The following is a 17441-nucleotide window of genomic DNA, read 5'->3' on the forward strand; positions in this document are numbered from 1 at the left end:
AGCTGTCGCTTTTGCTTTATTTGCAGCAACAGATTGTCTTTTGGTGTTGCCAACTTGTTTTTTTTTTCTATTGCGCATCAAGTAATTGCAAAGCGCACTATTCCTTCTATTTCAATTAAATTGTTGGCGCGCTTCTTAAAATTTGTTATATGGCTTAAATATGTGCAGCAACAGTTGGTCTTACAGAGCTGCCAACTTAATATTTTAATAACAGCGCGATAACATTTTACACAGTGCTGTTAATTTAAAACTCTGTTATGTTATGTATCGATAGATTATGGCTCATCTGTAGTAAGCGGCAGTCCCGCCGCGGGAGTTGAACAGCTGGTCGGGAAAATTGAGCTCCTATTGGAAATTTTAGTTTAAATATGATTTAAACACAATTGCACACTAAAATTTCGCGTTTTATTGTGTCACATAGTGCGCGCCAGCTGGGAGAATGTTCAAACGCACATTCAAAGTGGTTTATCGGCCGATTCGTAACAATTTCTTGTTGCTGCCCGATCAGTACTACGGTGTTGTTTCAACTTATGTGAGTGTCCAAAAGTCAACTTAATATGCCATTGGACCGCAGATTAGATAAGTTCCCATGATAATATAATATAATTGTGTATTACTTAGGACACTGGCTGCCTAAGCCTTCAGTATAATGGCCGTGTGCACTATGCCTCTTGGGCGCCACAGGCGGGCGGCGGTGGCATCAAAGACACCGAAATTGGGATCAATGCCAGGGCGGCCAAGGAGCTCGGTGAGTTACTTAATAAGCGGAAGTGCCAATGTGCTGCCAATTGCCAAATTATCGTTTTTATATACGCTACGCTATAACATGCACTCTGCTCTCCGTTTTCTTATAGGTCTGCATGAAAATGATTTGGTCAAGTGCGCCCTCATCGCTGACGTTCTAAATCTGCGCAGCGTGCATGTCACGCCCGTCTCGGCCAAAGATTGGGAGATCATTGTGAGTACTTATCTATATACATACATATAAACGTTTGTATGTGCGTGCGTGTGTGTGTGTGTGTGGCTGCGGCCAGATAAAAATAATTTTATATCGGATTAGCTTTTGGCGCGGGCGTGCTTGCAGTGTTTATTTATGTGCAGCCGCTAGTTTTCGCCGGCATTGCCATTGACCCCAACGGGGCTTTCTTTTATCAGGGATAGACAATCTTAAAGTAACGGTCGACAGTTAAAATACAGTAATTTAATTATTCAGATTAAAGTTGGGTGTGTTCGGACTTTCCTTTTCACTATCAAACTTTTTTATACTGTTATGCTTTTGCCCTTTATAATTATGTATTATTAACAGAGATAACAGCTACCTTGTAACAAAATTATAGAATATAACTCTGGATCTTTGCCCTTTTATTCTATTTCTATTTCAAATGCTCTCATAAAGTCATGCAATGAATAGAGTTATTTACCCAATAGCTGCTTATCATCTTTTCAGCTTCAATGATATGATAAAAACTTATCTTTATAAATTTATGATATTCTTGCAGGAGCTGAGCACGGAGAAAATCTCTGGCAGCGTACTGGAACAAACGCGCATTGTAAACTCATCGCAAATCTTGCTAGTCTGGATTAACAAGTCGATGCAAGTGGCGCTGACAGTGGGTAAATATTTTGGTTATTGCTTGGCGCACCACAACTAACTACAATTTTTAAATCATCTCCAAAAGATCGCCTAAAGCCGCATATAAGCTATGGACGTCTCGATCACAACACGCAGCTGGTTGTTGCGCCAAATCTGTTCAAGGGTTTGACCAATGGCAATGATAACGACAACGCCGAGGAAAGCAATAAACTCTCGCGCAGCAAGACCAGTGCGCAGGTGCGTGATGAGATGAAAACGACCCCGTCTGCCCTTGTTCACTCCGCAACAATGAGCAATGTGAAGAACAACTTGCAACGCAACAAGAGGCAGGATCACATGGATCGTTTAAAGAAGGACTTGCGGCGTGAGAGCTCGCGTGTCTTTGAGTTTCGTGTCATACAAGGACTCTGGCATGAGAAGGCACAGGAATCGGATGTGTACATAACGCAATCGCATTTGCCCGAATTTATGGATCTGGAGCAGTTCTACAGCATGCGCACCGCTGGCGATAAGGAGTACTATGTGCGTGTCCGACTAGCTGACGATGAGGAGGATGGAGATTTGCCAGCCACCATTCATCCCTCCATCGAGCTTAATGCGAATTTGATGAAGCTACTGAACATTAAGGAGCTGGAGCGCGTTGTGCTGCGCCCCAAAACGACGGTTGTGAACTTTGTGGAGAAGATTGAGCTGTTTGCGCACAAGAAGACGCATTACAAGATTATTGAGAATGCATTTAAGCGATTTGTGATTGAGAAAACTCAAAAAGCGGCCATGTTGTTCAATCAGGAGGAGGTGGTGCGCCTGGAGGACGATCTGCTGGTGACAGTGGGTATATTGCCCGAACATTTTCGGTATTGCGTTGTGGACGCACAGTTCCTAAAAGAATCGAAAATCTATGCCGCCGATTTGGTGCGTCCCGTTAATGAAATCATCAAGGAGCGACCGCCAGCAAAAACGCCACTGAGCGTCAAGGACTTGATACGACTGCCAGAGTATGATCGAATTGTGGATCAAGTGGTCAGCGAGCTGCGCATGAATCTGTGCCTTAACTCACAAAACTCGGTGCTGCGCCAGGGCAATGTGCTGCTGACCGGCGCCGCAGGTACTGGCAAAACGGTGCTAGTGGAGCGCATATTGGAGCAGTTATCTCGCCAACCGGATTATTGCTACTTTGATATATTCTACTGTTCGCGCAGTAAAGGACGCAAAACGGAATCAATACAAAAAGATTTACGTAACATATTCACCTCCTGCCTGTTGCATGCACCTGCAATTGTGGTGCTGGAGAATCTGGATGTGCTGGCGCATGCTGCCGGCGAGCAGTCCAGCCAGGATGGCGAGTACTTCAACCGCATGGCAGACACTGTCCATCAGCTCATCATGCAGTATACCAGCAGCAATGCGATTGCTGTCATTGCCACGGTCAGTGAGCTGCAGACGCTGAACAAGCGGCTCAGTGCGCCACGTGGTCGACATCTGTTTCAAACCGTGGCCCGGCTGCCCAGCTTAGAGCGCGCCGATCGTGAGATGATATTGCGCGAGCTCTGCAGTCATATTGCGTCCAGGGACTTGGATGTGGTCAAGTTCTCGAACCTAACGGAAGGCTATCGCAAGTGCGATCTTGTGCAATTTGTGGAGCGAGCCATTTTCTACGCCTATCGCATTAGTAAGTCGCTGAAATCAGTTAACGAGCCGTCTTAACCAAGTTTTTTATTCTGCTAATAGGCAAAGCTCAGCCGCTGTTAACGAATGATCAGCTTATAGAATCCCTGGAACACACGAATTCCTACTGCCTGCAGGGTATCCAAAGCAACCAAAAGACTGGCGCCGATGCGAATGCCAATGAAATGCGCGTGGAGGAGCTGCCCGGACTGGAGCCTGTGGTCAGTGTGCTTGAGGAGGTGCTCATGTGGCCATCAACGGTTGGTTGCTTATATAATTATATAAACTATAAATTTTCATTTATTTATCCATTCTCTACCAACAGTATCCCACGATATTCAATGCATCGCCTTTGCGCAATCAGGCTGGAGTCCTGCTCTATGGCCCGCCTGGAACGGGTAAAACGTTTTTGGTATCACAGCTGGCCAGCTGCTGGAGTCTGCGCATTATTTCCGTCAAGGGACCCGAGTTGCTGGCCAAGTACATTGGCCAGAGTGAGGAGAATGTGCGCAATCTGTTCAATAGGGCGCGCAGTGCGAAACCCTGCGTTCTCTTCTTCGACGAATTTGACAGTTTGGCGCCAAAGCGTGGCCATGACTCCACGGGCGTGACAGACCGTGTGGTCAACCAGTTGCTCACCGAACTGGACGGCGTGGAGGGGCTGCAGGGCGTAACGGTTATAGCGGCCACGTCGCGACCAGAGCTGCTCGATCCGGCGTTGCTGCGCTCCGGACGCATTGATCGCCTCGTGGAGTGCCCGCTGCCGGATGCAGTGGCGCGCGTGAGCATCTTCGAGGCGCTTAGCGCAACGCTCAATCTGGATGAGTGCGTGGACTTTGATTGGTTTGCGGGCAGAACACAAAACTACACTGGCGCCGATATACAAAGCATTCTGACCTCGGCAAACATGGCAGCGGTTAAGGAGGCGCTGGCACAATTCGGACATGAGGTGAGTGACAATTACAACTGGCCGGAAATGCAGCAAGTTCTTGGTAAAGCCATAGCCCAAACAGCAAATGCAGTTGTTGTTTCCGTTCCCAGCGCATCCAAAATGGAAACAGGGCGTACAAGTGCAATAAAATTAACTATTTTTGGGGTTTTGCTTCGGTCTATGATTACGTGTCTAGCATCTGGATCAGGATTAGGCAGACTTATGCGGGTGTTGGGCCAAAAAGAAAAATATATTAACAAAAAAAAAAAAACTGCAGACGAGGGTTTTTTAGATATATAAGTCACGTAACGGATATTTCCTTATTGATATGCGATTATCGCGCATGCGCACGTACTGCAACAACAACAGAAGCAGCAACAACAACAACAACAACAACATCGGCAGCAACAACTCAAAAGACAATGGACACATTTTCTTGTGCATAAATTAAACATAGGTTGAGGGCCGCGATAATAAAGAATGCAAGCCGAACCGAGCCAAGTAGACGAAATCCTCAGCCACAAAACATGCTTAGAATAAAAGTACAACAAAAATGAAAAGAAAAGAAAACTACACACATAATAATATGCTGCAACCCGCAATTGCAACATGCGGCAAGCACGGGACGGACACCTTCTAGACAGGTAGAACCCAAGGAATCGCCGGCACACTCGATGCGCTCGACAGGATCGTGTATTTTTCGCTACTTGTATAAATATTATTTAAACACACACACACACACACACAGGCACACTCGCACACACACACATGCATAATTGTGTATATCTTTGGGTACGTTTTCACGATGTCGTCGGTAACGCCGTCAACCTCGTGGATGGTCGACGATCGTCGCCATCAAATCCAAACGTTTTTTTTTTATTATTTTTTGTTGTTGTTCATATATATATATATATATTTTGTTTGGTTTGTTGTTGGGGTATTCAATCGATCGTTACTTTCAGTTGTGTGCGCACATTCAAGCAAATCGGTTGGGTTCTCGACTGTGTGGGATCTGTTTCGGTTAGTGCAACGGAAGTTGTCAATAGTGCCAGCCCCGCTGCTCCCAGCTCAGCTCTTAGCCGCCCCCAGCTTGAGGGCGAGAGGGAGCGGGAGTGCGAGGGGGTGGGGGGTCTTTAATAAGTATTGGCAACCAAGCGGAAATGCGCACGAGTCCACAAAAAAAGGGCGCCTGGACAGGGATTTCAGTTGCCTGCCAGATTGACAGCCAAATAAAAGCACTGTGACAATTCGCGTTGTTTTTGTTGTATTTCCAACTTATTTACTTCGAGCTAAAGACAAAGACGTGATTTTTTGGTCAAAAAATTTGCGTGCAACGAAAGAATTATGTACATATTTTGCCAGACATGGATGGCGTTCGCTCAAAAGCAAAATACAACATCCAGTCAAGTGAAATGCAAAGTACATAAAAGAATCAAATAAAATATAAAACAATTTTTGAAGTGCGCATAAACATATCTGCAGACTTGCTTAACGAAAAATTCAACTCAAAAATATGCATATCGAAACAAATATAAATAATCATGCAATCACAATTTATTACCATCAAATAATAATCACAGAAAATTGATGAAAAGACTTGTGGATTACAGTGAAATAACTATAATCAATAATTGTGAGATTATACTCAGGTCTGGATACTAAATCTTTATAGAGGAACGTGCTCTGAACGAGAAACACAAATTGTGCGTATGAATTATTCAAACGATTCATGATGCAGCATCAATCTATCAAATTGGTGACAAATGTGCATAAATAAGTGGGGAGAAACTCAAATATTTGCGCGCCTTCTCAGGCAAACAAAAATTCCAAATAGAGTTCTCACAGGTCCAAATATGTAAAAACAATTTAACCCAAGAATAAATATTTGCAAGCAGGTGATAAATTTTGCAAAATTATTCAAATGACCAGTCCAAAAGTGATCTTGCGATCTTTATAATATATATAAAATATTCGATGTGTGTGTTAAACGTTTCGGGCCATTGTCAAACTGACAACACAAGAAGACAGCAACAACAAAAACAACAGCAACAACAGCGAAAAATAACAATAATAATAATACATATTTCAAACATACGCGTTTTGTCGGCTGGCAATAAATGAAAAAAGGAATTGAATAAATTAAAAATCGCGACGTGTGTGCAAATACATACATATATCAGACAAAATAAGCATTGGCAAAACCAACAACAACAACAGCAACAACAACAGCAACAGCAACAACAACAACAACAACAGCAACAGCTACAACGACAACAACTGTCCAACATTAACAACAACAGCTGTCGGCTTGGCTTAAAAATAATATAAAATATAAATTTCATTAGTGCACAGTGGTTAAAGATAACAATTACAAGCGTATCGCTTGCTAAAGAAGAAGGCTTAGTCTGAACTTTTTAATTGGTTAAAATTATATTTCAAGTTTTTAAAACAAAAATCAGTTAACATACATATATACTTGTTATAAGCTTTTTTGGTTCACAGTTTCAGCCAGATTTCTGTCTTAAGGTTCAGTTTGTCAACCAGATTTTCCAACTTTGTCCACTTTTTTGTCATTCACAACATTTGGTTTGGGTTCGGCTGTTTTTTGACCATTTTGACCAAAACAAAGCTTTAAGGTTTGATTCGGTTTCCTTAGATCTTCGCTTTCAAAGCAGACTGTGTACATCTTATACTCCACAATTAAGAGCTTGTGTGCAAAGCCCGACTAATTAGTCAAAATCGGATATTGTATAGTATTGTGCAGTATAACATTAAAAAGTAAGATCTGTACTCTTTTATGTAGAAAACTAGGTTGAAGTATCGTCTGCTTGCATTCAAGCGAAAAGGCTTATATTTAATCTAATTAATTAATTATAATTAAACACCTCATGTTTTATAATTTCCTTTCCCAAACCACAATTTGCACATTTTTGCGCGTTCTCTTGATCTTATAATCTATAAATATGTTCTCGATTAGATGGCGCTTTTAGCAAATGCACGTAGCTTTTGCTGTTATCAGTATTCACCTTATCAACAGAAAATAGTTCCCAGGCTGTGTCCGCTTTCAGCTTAGAATTTGATAAGAATCTTAGTAGTCACATCCGCAAATACCTCGATCTTAAGGAAATGCAACGCCTATCAGCTTAATCATAATTAAATAATTGCTTTGACTCTGAGTATATTTTTCTACGTGGTCTTTTGCAGGCATTCAGTTGTGCATTTTATCGCCTAGATTTAGGTATGCACAGCTTGATTTGTAAAATAATAATATTAATCTGAGCACCCACTCAAATCTGAATTATACTTCTAATGTTTGAGGTGTGTTGTGTTCGGCAGGTCTTTTGAGTGCACCTTGTATTCATTAAATTGATCTGAATACAATGCTAAAAATACATCCAACGCTAGCAACAGATAGTTTTGTATCTAATTAAATATGTAATGCATAGAAGGAGACACACCCGAACCCTTTAAATACTATTGCTCTTGATCAAAGTCAGAAGCCGCGTATATAGTAACTCACATTCTTGAAACTGATTGTCATAAAACCTGGCTGAGCTGCGCTTTTCGCTTGCAGTATATATCTTGAATTAAACCGAATCCGAATCGATCTTAGGTAATTTTTTGTATTAAAAAAGGAGGAGGCACAATAATATACTGTCTATATCATAAAGTTGTGATTGGTCGGTTGAATATTAGGTTTACCTGTTGTCAAAATATCTAAATTATCTTGACTGAATTCTGCACACATAGCCAAAAGGGGTATTTAAACTACGACTTGCCTAATGCAGTAGTTTTTCCCCCTTTTATATTCAATCATACGCTGCAAAGCCAGTTGCCAATTTCGGACCACGGTGCGCGCTTGGTAACAATGTTGACTTGTAAAAATTTACCGGCCATTATAATTGTTATTGCATCAAAAATTTCTAACTGTACGAACGATTCGTAGTATCAATGAAAATGACGACATTTTGCGTATATGGCAAGTGCCCGATGCTCGCAGAGGAGTATATATATATATAGCCAACTTATAGATACTTGACTTGTGCGTGTGTGTGTGTGTGTGTTTGAGTTGACAACAGCTACAGCTACAACAACAACAACAAAGGTGTTGCTCATTACAGAGGCAGTGCACATAATGGTTACCTTTTTATATTATACGCGTTGCCTTTTTCTTTAGATTTATTTTTGTTTTGAATATTAAAAAAAAAAAGACTCAAACTGGACTTAACTGATAGCAATAAATTATAATAAAAATAGTAGAAAAAAACGTATAAAAATAAAACATGTAAAAAAATGAAGCCAAGCGAATTATAAGTGTCTTGGCAAGAGCAGCAGCAATTTGGCAACAGCAACAGCTACGCAAACAACAATCACATCAACAACAACAACAACTCAGATGCTCCACTTGACAATGCAAAATCTGCTTATCATCATTTTCATCATCATCAGCCGGAGCAGCAGCAGCAGCAGCAGCAGCAGCAGCAGCAGCCGGAGCAGCAACATTTCGAGCTGCCACTATGAGGCACATCGTTGCGAAATCGATGTGCTTCAAGTGCCTCAGCCTGGCTATCGTCATGTGCCCTCGGATGTGGATATAACGCTGCTGTGCCCGCAACCGCAGGCGGCATGGTACTACCAGGAGCAGCTCATGCAACGCGGCAAGAGCTATTTGCTGGAGCGCGCACAGGCAGAACATTCGGGCATGTATTCCTGCCACTATGAGCGCAACAAGTGGGCCAATCTTACGCTGCAGATTGGCAATCAAATGCCCGGCGATGATGTGGCCCGTTTCAATGAGCATGGCGAGCTCTATTTGCAGCAGTTGGATGTCAGCCTGTTGCCCAGTTTGGGCCAGCAACTGGAGGCGTTTGTGCAACGCACAGCGGGCGGCATGTTTCATCTGAACTGCAGTCCGGCGGCGGGCGTGACATGGAGCAACATTAACTGGTATCACAATAATACGCCACTGGTGAATGTCGGCCGCATCCGGCTGAGGAATACAACGCTGAACGTGTGGCAGCTGCAGCCGCAAGATGCGGGCAACTATCGCTGCCAAATGTGCAATTCCCGCGGCTGCATTGACAGCAACAACAGCCGCCTGGAGGTTATGACGCGTCATCACACGGCGCCTGTGCTTAGTGCCGGCTATCCGCGCAATGTGAGCGTTGCGCTGGAGGAGCATGCGAGCATTGAGTGCAAGCTCGAGGATTCACAGCTGGAGCCGCAAATCGTTTGGCTAAAAAAGTATCGAGCGGATGGCGATATAAACACGCTGATGCAGCGCCTGCGGCAACAAGTCAAGCTAAAGGATGATGCAGAGGTGCTAAAACTGTTGACCATCAAGGATACGCCGCAGGTGCTGCGACTGGGCAGCGTGGACCACAGCGATGCAGGCTGGTATATCTGTGCGGCTGAGAATCAGATGGGACGCACGCTGGGCGCTGCTTATTTGGAGGTGTCCGACAAGCCCACCAACGTGTCCGCTGCAACAGAAACAACGACAGCAACAACAACGACCACGACGACGACAATGAAAACGACGCCGACATTGCCTTCGATCACCAGCGATGCGGATGATGATGCAGCCGATGATGCAGCAATTGATGCAACAGATGTTGCCAAAGAGAAGCAATTGCCAAAGTTTACAAAGTCCTTGAATCGCTTGCAACATTGTGTCTCCGGCGAAACCCTGGTCCTCTCCTGCCCCAACACAGCGCATCCGCACGCAAACACCACCTGGACCTTCAAGAGAGGCGGAGACTATGAGCCACTGCAGCGCGATATTGGTGGCTACAAGTTCCGGCGCTGGTCCCTGGTCATGACGAATGTCATTTCAAAGGATTCGGCCATGTACAAGTGCACAGTCTGCAACACCCTTGGCTGTATTGAATTCGAGTTTAGCGTTGTCGTCATCGATCGCATCCGCGCACCGCCATTTATACCGAAGATAGACAACAAAACGGAGTTAATCAACACCCGGGTGGAGGTGAAATGCGATGTGATATCCGATGCTGAAGCGTCCGTCGAGTGGATACGTGTGATGCAGCACAATCACTCACGGCCCTTGAAATCGGACTCACTGGATCGAGATTTTGTGCGCATACCGTTGAACACAACGGTGGATCGGCGCGATTGGCTGCTGCTGAAGAATGTGACGCACCAGGACGAGGGCTGGTACACGTGCGTGGCGTCCAATTCGTTGGGCAGCGGCAATGCCAGCTTCTATCTGCACGTGGTCGACCATTTGCCCTATTTGTATATGGGCGAGCTGTACCGATCACATCCCATGGGCTTCACTGTGGCTATCGGGATGATACTGCTGCTATTTCTGTTTGGCAGTGCCTTCATTGTATACATGCTTCGACGCCTGCGGCGGGAGAAGCTGTTGAAGCATCGCATCGAAACGGTGCATCAGTGGACCAAGAAGGTGATTATCTACAAGCCGGCCAGCCTTGAGGGCGGCTCCTGCGCGGGTGATCTGCAAATACCTGTTATTAAGATCGAGAAGCAGCGCACAACCTTCTCCAATACAGAGACAGGCGGCTCAACAGATCCGGCACAGGGCTTCAATGAGTACGAGTTTCCCTTGGACTCGAACTGGGAGATACCCAGGCAGCAGCTAGCTCTGGGCTCCATTTTGGGTGAGGGCGCCTTTGGACGTGTCGTCATGGCCGAGGCGGATGGCCTGCCGCGCAGTCCGCCGTCCTCCAATAACGGCATGGGCACCATTGTCGCCGTCAAGATGGTTAAGGAGGAGCACACGGATGCCGACATGGCCAGTCTGGTGCGCGAAATGGAGGTGATGAAAATGATTGGCAAGCACATTAACATCATCAATCTGCTTGGATGCTGCAGCCAGAACGGTCCCCTGTGGGTCATTGTCGAGTATGCACCCCATGGCAATCTTAAGGATTTTCTCAAGCAAAATCGACCTGGTCAGCTGCAGCGACGTAGCGACAGCGATGGCTATCTGGACGATAAGCCAACGCAGCCCCATCAGCAGCTGGGCGAGAAGGAACTAACCATGTTTGCCTTCCAAATAGCACGCGGCATGGAATATCTTGCCTCGCGACGGGTAAGGCAACATCCCCTTTCGAAGCGTAGGGTATATAGGTCTAATGTGTAACATTTTCCAGTGTATTCATCGCGACTTGGCAGCGCGTAATGTGCTCGTCAGCGATGGCTATGTGATGAAGATAGCGGACTTTGGCTTGGCCCGGGATATACAGGATACGGAATATTATCGCAAGAATACAAATGGACGCTTGCCCATTAAATGGATGGCGCCAGAGTCGCTGCAGGAGAAGTTCTACGATTCACAGAGCGATGTCTGGAGCTATGGCGTGCTCCTATGGGAGATAATGACATATGGCGAACAGCCCTATCCAAATATCATGTCCGCCGAGGAGCTATACAGTTATCTAATAACTGGCCAGCGTATGGAGAAACCGCCAAAGTGCTCACTTAACATTTATGTGGTGATGCGACAGTGCTGGCACTTTGAATCGTGTGCGAGGCCCACATTTGCGGAGCTTGTGGAGAGTTTTGATGGCATATTGCAGCAGGCTAGCAGCAATCCGAACGATGCGTACTTGGATCTATCGATGCCAATGTTGGAGACGCCGCCATCCTCCAGCGATGAGGAGGACGGCTCTGAAACTGAAACATTCCGAGAGACTTTACCGCTTAGATATCAATATACATATAAGTTTAACTAGTGCTAGGCATGGCTTTACCATTTACATCCATCGATCCATCAATCAGAAATACTCATCAATAAATTACGTCCGATTCTATTTAAGCAAATTTAATCAATGTTTTTCCATTAACCAACAGAAGCTGCCAAAGAAAATTTTAGTGAAGCAAAAACATCTCGTCGAATCGTATCAGACGACGCGCCCATCGCTCAGCGCCACCGATGTATCCAAATATAAGAAAACGTGAGTACAACTCATAAATAGATTTATATATGTACTATATAATTTTCCTATTTACAGGTACGCACGCTTTACGAACAAGGAGAAGAGCTCCAGGGAGTTTGTGGCCAAACGGGCCACCTTGGCGTAGCTCTAAAGACTAAGAAACTAAGCTAAAAGATATAATTATATAAAACCGAAGTTCGGTTTTTAATGGGATGCTATTTTTGCGCATGTTTTTCTTTGGGATTGTATTTTTATTATTGTTGAAAAATTAAAAAACGAATTTATTAAATTTATTCTTTAAAATTAGTTCCAAGACAGTTAAGTTCCACACATGTACGGTAAAAATATTGACTTGAAGATTTCTATCACTGTAAATATAGGGTAAAGATACGATCATGGATGCTTGGTAGATCACTCTTTAAGCGAGGACAAATAATTTAAAACTTATGTAGTTCAAAGACAAACCTTTTCGGCTTACCTAACAAGTATTATTGATACAGGGTATATGAACTGTGATGCGAGGTGCAGATCGAAACAATGCAAATGCTATTCTCATATATGCATATATACATACTTGTGATAAGGTATGGGATCAGCCATTGGCTTTATAAATTATAAGAAATATGAAATAAATAGGCTGCATCTTTTAAGAGCAGCCTCATTCGAAATGCAGCGAGTAACATTAACGATCTGTGTTCTTCTCAGCTTGTCCTATTGTGCTGGAGTTCCTGTCCATGGCTGGAGCTTGCGTCCGCGCTGGTGGTTGGGCGAATCTCGTCCAGATCGTGATGTAGTGAGGCCTACGCAATGGGAACTAAGGCAGCGTTTCTTGCTTGATTTGTTGCTGCAGGTGCACAAGCCTCTGCTCCAACAGGAGCTCACCGACATGGGCCGCGATCTTAACGAGACTCCCAGTGATTACGAAGCGGTAAGTAGATGCGCATTTTTAACTGCTTTGAGTTGTCAGTAAATTGTGTTTTATAGGGTAGCTGGCCGCTGTTGCGGGATTTTTTTGAGCGCGTCCATCAGAACCGCATATTGCGTCCATACAGCATCTATAGCCTGTTGCAGGAGGAGCTGCCACAGCAGCTGTTAGACGTCTATCGTTTTCTCTTGCTAGCCAAAGACTGGAAGATCTTTCAGCGCAACGCCTGCTATGCACGCAGCCACTTTAATCCCGTGCTCTTTGTGCATGCGCTGCAGTTGGCGATTGACGGACGTGAGGACACAAAGGATCTGATGATGCCGGCCATGCATGAGGTGCTGCCACAGCTATACTTTGACAAGGAGCTGATACGAGAAGCACAGTTTGTTAATTGGCAGCAGTTGGCGCCAGTTATTCCAAAGCGCAGCTGGAGAGAGACACTGGGCAGCATTGTTTATCCAAGGAAATTCAGTCCGCCGCCGGAGCTGGAGCTAATGCCCGCCGATCCGATTGTCATAGAAGTGAATTTCACTGGAATGCAGCTGAGCTTGGATGTAGCATTAAATGGCTATTGGAGCAGGCTTATAAGTCGGCTGATTATCGTCACGAAAGATAAGGAAGACCTTGCGCCTGCTATAATAGACGGCGATCGCATGATGCCGTTCCGTAATGCTCAAGATGAATGGACATATCGACAACAATTAGAGAGTCAACGCAAGCCAGAAAACGGGCAGTTACTGATGCACAACATAAAGCAATTTGTCGCATTGCTGCAACTGGAGGAGCTGGCAACGGGCACCAGATCGATGGAGTTGGTTAGGCCCACATTGATGACAACGGGAGGTGTACCCTACAAGGCGACAGCGCTCAATGCTGAGGACGTGCGGCAATTGATAAGCCAGTCTATTGAAGAGCTGCAAGGTCGCATTGATAAGCAGCTGCAAAAAGATCAAGAAATTCAGACAATGGCAGCAGTGGGTGAGGTGATTGCAGCGCAATACTGGCCGCTCTGTAGACATCTCAGTCTGGCCATCAACGGCAATCGTGTGGAGCCCAATCTACTAGGCATGACCACGTCCAACCTGAGGGATCCCATTTACCGCTCACTGCTTCTCCAACTGGCTAAACTCATTGCGCAATATGAGCCAGAGTCACAGGCGCCATCCCAGCATCAGCAGCTATTGCAGTTGCGCCAAATCCGGGTGGGTCACTTGGAAACCTATGAGGAGCCCATAGACACGGATCTGATTAATTTGATGGACCAGCAGCTGCTTCAGACACAGCGCAACAATTTGCAATTGCTACGACGACGTCTTGTGGCTCGTCATTTCCGCTTAAACCATAAAGCATTTAATATCACCTATGAACTGTCCGTTCCCTATAAGATGTTTGCAGTGATTCGCAGTTATCTGGTGTCGCCTGGCAGAGATCAGCCTCAACTGCTACTGGACAGTTTTGTTAGTGAGTTGGTAAGTGGTGAAAATTTAGTAGAGCGTCAATTCCCCACAGCTTTGAATGCACACACGCTTAGCGAACTCTATGAAGCCAAGGCCCCGTTCGATGGTCCCAAGCCTTGTTCATTTCCTAAGCATCTTCTGCTGCCTCGTGGCACCGCCAAGGGTCTAAAACTACAATTGCTTGTCCAAGTGCTTCAATGGAATGGCTCTGAGCTGAGCGCTGAGTGTGAATGGGCTGGCTGGGCTTCAGATTGGAATTCTCCTGTACTTGCCAGCGTACTCTCAGATGTGGCTATCTACCATCAGAACTCGCAGGACTTAAACTAAATGAATCTTACATGGCGAAGAGATTCATCAATATCAATATATTTTAACTCAATAACAAGCAAAATGAAGAAAGAGTGATTTCACAGTTAATACTGATTTAAAGAACTGTCGTTAACAAAATTCGTCAGTTATCGAAAGCTTGACAAAGCTATGAAATGCGGTTGGGGCAGCACTTTTAAACTGCTTTTGTGGCTATGAATTTCTCTAAAGAAATCAAGTCGATTTATAGATTTATTGCTCGAAGGTAGCTTAGTTTGAAGGCATTTTCATTTGAAAGTATAAATAGAGATTATTGATTTTATGACAAGAGCTTGGGGTTCCCTTTAATTTAGTAATTTGTTAATCTCAAAAACATTGATGTCATTAATAGATTTTCTGCAAATTACTAAGAACCTCCGATAAGGCATTTTCTTATCGCGCGACTAATGTAATAAATTGAAGTGGCAATTAGCCACATAATACTGAGGTTAGCCAATGGTGAAGTCAATGATGGGCAGTCATTAGAAAAAGCTAATAAAATAGCTTTTAATAGAATCTTATCAATATTCCCCTGAAAAAAACTCCTTTAAAGAAAAACTAATAGATAATTTTGAAAGACTGTTGTATTGATTTACTATATTTGGAATGATGTCTTTATTTGAAGCTTAGAAAACGGAAGTGCTGTTCTTATACTTAGCTACGAGCGTCTCGTATTTGTCGAATTGACGCAGAGGCAAGTCGTCGTTCTTGATAATGCAATTTTTTTTCGATAGGAATAGTGTGCCAATTAGCAAACCGCCATCGGCCTTGGCACGGCAAATAAAGACACGTTCATTCCAATGGGTGGTGCCCACGGAAACGGCGTCTCTCTCGTAGTAGCCATCGAAGCTGCGCACCCACTCGAAATCTACATTCGGTTTGGTAGTCAATAGCTGATAGGTTACGCCCTTATTGCTTATGGTGTCCGTATTGAAATGGGCAACGCCCGTTTCAGCCACGACTCGGGCGGGCAAAACGTTGGTGGCATAAGTGACTCGGCCGACGTACGTGTAGTAGCCATAAGGATCGAATCCTCCAAGCACAACATTGCTGGGCAATGGATACGACAGATTTCCTGCCACCCACACGTGTTCAGCATCTAAGGTATAGAGGATTAGGTTATGAGGTTGATTCACCTGACGGAAATGTAAGTGCTTACCATTTGTGGAAGGAACGCCGAAAACCACGGCAATAAGACCAACAACCAGCAAGCAGGCAACTTTGAACATCTTGTAGTTCTTCGAGACAACTATTGAAAATCGCAAACATCGGTAGTTGCTTTTATACTAAAGACTTATCTATTTTCGTTATCGCGTGTGCCATAGATGTATGATTAAAACCGGGACTTACGCCGATTATTGATTTATAACCTGTTGCAGTTGGAAACAACTTACAATTTATGAATTTTTTAAATTTAAACTTAAAATTATCGAGAGTATCGATACAAAAGATATCAAAGTTCTCAGCTTGTGAGTTGCAAGCGCCATCTATTGTTCGCTTACAAAAAATAAAGCAGCGCCATCTTCATTTAATAAAGCTAAGGCACACATTCAAACATTTTTTCATTCGAGTTCGTAGCCAAATGACTAAATTTTTAATCACTATAGTTAAGTGTCGGACGTGACTTTAATTATATGTGTATAGTTAATCAAAAATCCAAAAAACCCCTTTTACAAATATTGTGTGTAGAATGAGCTCATCGAGCAATAAAAACTATTCCATTCTGCACAAATATATGCAAAATACTTGCTAATTCACTTCTAATGAGAGACGAGCTTGTAATGATACACATTAGGGACTGAATTTTAAATAGTGAATTTGACTCGAAAAGGACATCAATCTAAATAAGTTTCATGCGTTTATTTTACTAGTGTTTTTGTCTAACATTTTATGCATTTCTAATTTCTTTAGAATATTAAGCTACTTGTTTTCTCTTTCTCTCCTTCAAGTGGAAATCAAATAAAATGACTGGCAAATAGGCAAACGGAGCAGTCCCCAAAGGAAAACTTGAAAACGAAACGGTTTATTATGCTTATGCGAATGTGATGACAACAAAAAGGCATAATAGTAAAATTAAATGTGTCTATTATGCCAGCAATACAATGCACACATAAAACCGCACACACGCACACAACCTCACACAAACGCAAACCCAGGCACACACACAGGCTCCGCAATCGTATTGCCCATAGAAACATTTGGCAGACAAGAAACGTTTAAGGAAGGATGTGTTGCTTAGGACAGACGGCAGGGGTGAGCAGCGGCATGCGGGGGGGTGGGTTGGCTGTGGTGCGATCCACACGCTTAAAAACAAATGCACAATACAACAAAAACAACAACTAGAGCTGTATTGAAACATGGAAGCTCAGTTCTTGGCAGAAAGAAAAGCGAAATCAACTTGAAGGCCCCAGCGAGAAGGGTATCGCAGATGGGCCCGGGAATGGGCGGAATGGGCACTTGGCCCGGCCCGGGCGTGTCTGCTGCTAGATAAGCGCAATAATATGCACGTATTTTACGGCAGCTCTCCCGCACCTCATCCACACTATGTCGCGCACATTTCCTAAGAATGCGCAAATTTAAAAGCGAATTGTTTTCAGTTTTG

General features: G+C 44.0%; 4 protein-coding genes across 4 annotated transcripts; 3 read left to right on the top strand and 1 right to left on the bottom strand.

Annotated features, from left to right (window-relative positions):
- The first annotated feature begins 288 nt into the window (after nucleotides 1–288).
- On the top strand, nucleotides 289–12401 carry Pex1 (peroxin 1). The gene is made up of 9 exons (XM_015175959.3): nucleotides 289–532; nucleotides 622–748; nucleotides 855–958; nucleotides 1500–1614; nucleotides 1680–3263; nucleotides 3323–3519; nucleotides 3585–4208; nucleotides 12027–12130; nucleotides 12188–12401. Exons 1-9 carry the CDS (start codon nucleotides 440–442, stop codon nucleotides 12255–12257), a joined length of 3018 nt encoding a protein of 1005 aa, XP_015031445.1. The 5' UTR covers nucleotides 289–439; the 3' UTR covers nucleotides 12258–12401.
- Nucleotides 5146–12001, top strand: btl (breathless). The gene is made up of 3 exons (XM_015176124.3): nucleotides 5146–5210; nucleotides 8368–11265; nucleotides 11327–12001. The coding sequence occupies exons 2-3, from the start codon at nucleotides 8587–8589 to the stop codon at nucleotides 11906–11908; spliced, it is 3261 nt and encodes a 1086-aa protein (XP_015031610.1). The 5' UTR covers nucleotides 5146–5210; nucleotides 8368–8586; the 3' UTR covers nucleotides 11909–12001.
- A 361-nt stretch (nucleotides 12402–12762) lies between the features above and the next one.
- On the top strand, nucleotides 12763–15801 carry LOC6623027 (larval serum protein 1 alpha chain). Its single transcript, XM_002048016.3, has 2 exons — nucleotides 12763–13040; nucleotides 13097–15801. Exons 1-2 carry the CDS (start codon nucleotides 12780–12782, stop codon nucleotides 14819–14821), a joined length of 1986 nt encoding a protein of 661 aa, XP_002048052.3. The 5' UTR covers nucleotides 12763–12779; the 3' UTR covers nucleotides 14822–15801.
- On the bottom strand, nucleotides 15409–16157 carry LOC6623050 (uncharacterized). Its single transcript, XM_002048017.4, has 2 exons — nucleotides 15999–16157; nucleotides 15409–15938 (listed from the first exon to the last, which is right to left on the bottom strand). Exons 1-2 carry the CDS (start codon nucleotides 16066–16068, stop codon nucleotides 15466–15468), a joined length of 543 nt encoding a protein of 180 aa, XP_002048053.1. The 5' UTR covers nucleotides 16069–16157; the 3' UTR covers nucleotides 15409–15465.
- Nucleotides 16158–17441: the final 1284 nt, after the last annotated feature.

The sequence above is a fragment of the Drosophila virilis genome, chromosome 3 (assembly GCF_030788295.1).
Source record: "Drosophila virilis strain 15010-1051.87 chromosome 3, Dvir_AGI_RSII-ME, whole genome shotgun sequence".
Lineage (NCBI taxonomy): Eukaryota > Metazoa > Arthropoda > Insecta > Diptera > Drosophilidae > Drosophila > Drosophila virilis.

What these genes read in the sequence shown, in the direction of transcription:
- LOC6623027 (XM_002048016.3), top strand. Translation starts at nt 12,780, where the DNA reads ATGCAGCGAGTAACATTAACGATCTGTGTTCTTCTCAGCTTGTCCTAT. An exon ending in CTCCCAGTGATTACGAAGCG is followed by an intron (nt 13,041 to 13,096) that starts GTAAGTAGATGC and finishes TGTGTTTTATAG; the next exon opens with GGTAGCTGGCCGCTGTTGCG.
- Pex1 (XM_015175959.3), top strand. Translation starts at nt 440, where the DNA reads ATGTTCAAACGCACATTCAAAGTGGTTTATCGGCCGATTCGTAACAAT. An exon ending in GCAAGTGGCGCTGACAGTGG is followed by an intron (nt 1,615 to 1,679) that starts GTAAATATTTTG and finishes CATCTCCAAAAG; the next exon opens with ATCGCCTAAAGCCGCATATA. An exon ending in GTATCCAAATATAAGAAAAC is followed by an intron (nt 12,131 to 12,187) that starts GTGAGTACAACT and finishes TCCTATTTACAG; the next exon opens with GTACGCACGCTTTACGAACA.
- LOC6623050 (XM_002048017.4), bottom strand. Translation starts at nt 16,068, where the DNA reads ATGTTCAAAGTTGCCTGCTTGCTGGTTGTTGGTCTTATTGCCGTGGTT. An exon ending in CGGCGTTCCTTCCACAAATG is followed by an intron (nt 15,939 to 15,998) that starts GTAAGCACTTAC and finishes TCTATACCTTAG; the next exon opens with ATGCTGAACACGTGTGGGTG.
- btl (XM_015176124.3), top strand. Translation starts at nt 8,587, where the DNA reads ATGCTCCACTTGACAATGCAAAATCTGCTTATCATCATTTTCATCATC. An exon ending in AATATCTTGCCTCGCGACGG is followed by an intron (nt 11,266 to 11,326) that starts GTAAGGCAACAT and finishes AACATTTTCCAG; the next exon opens with TGTATTCATCGCGACTTGGC.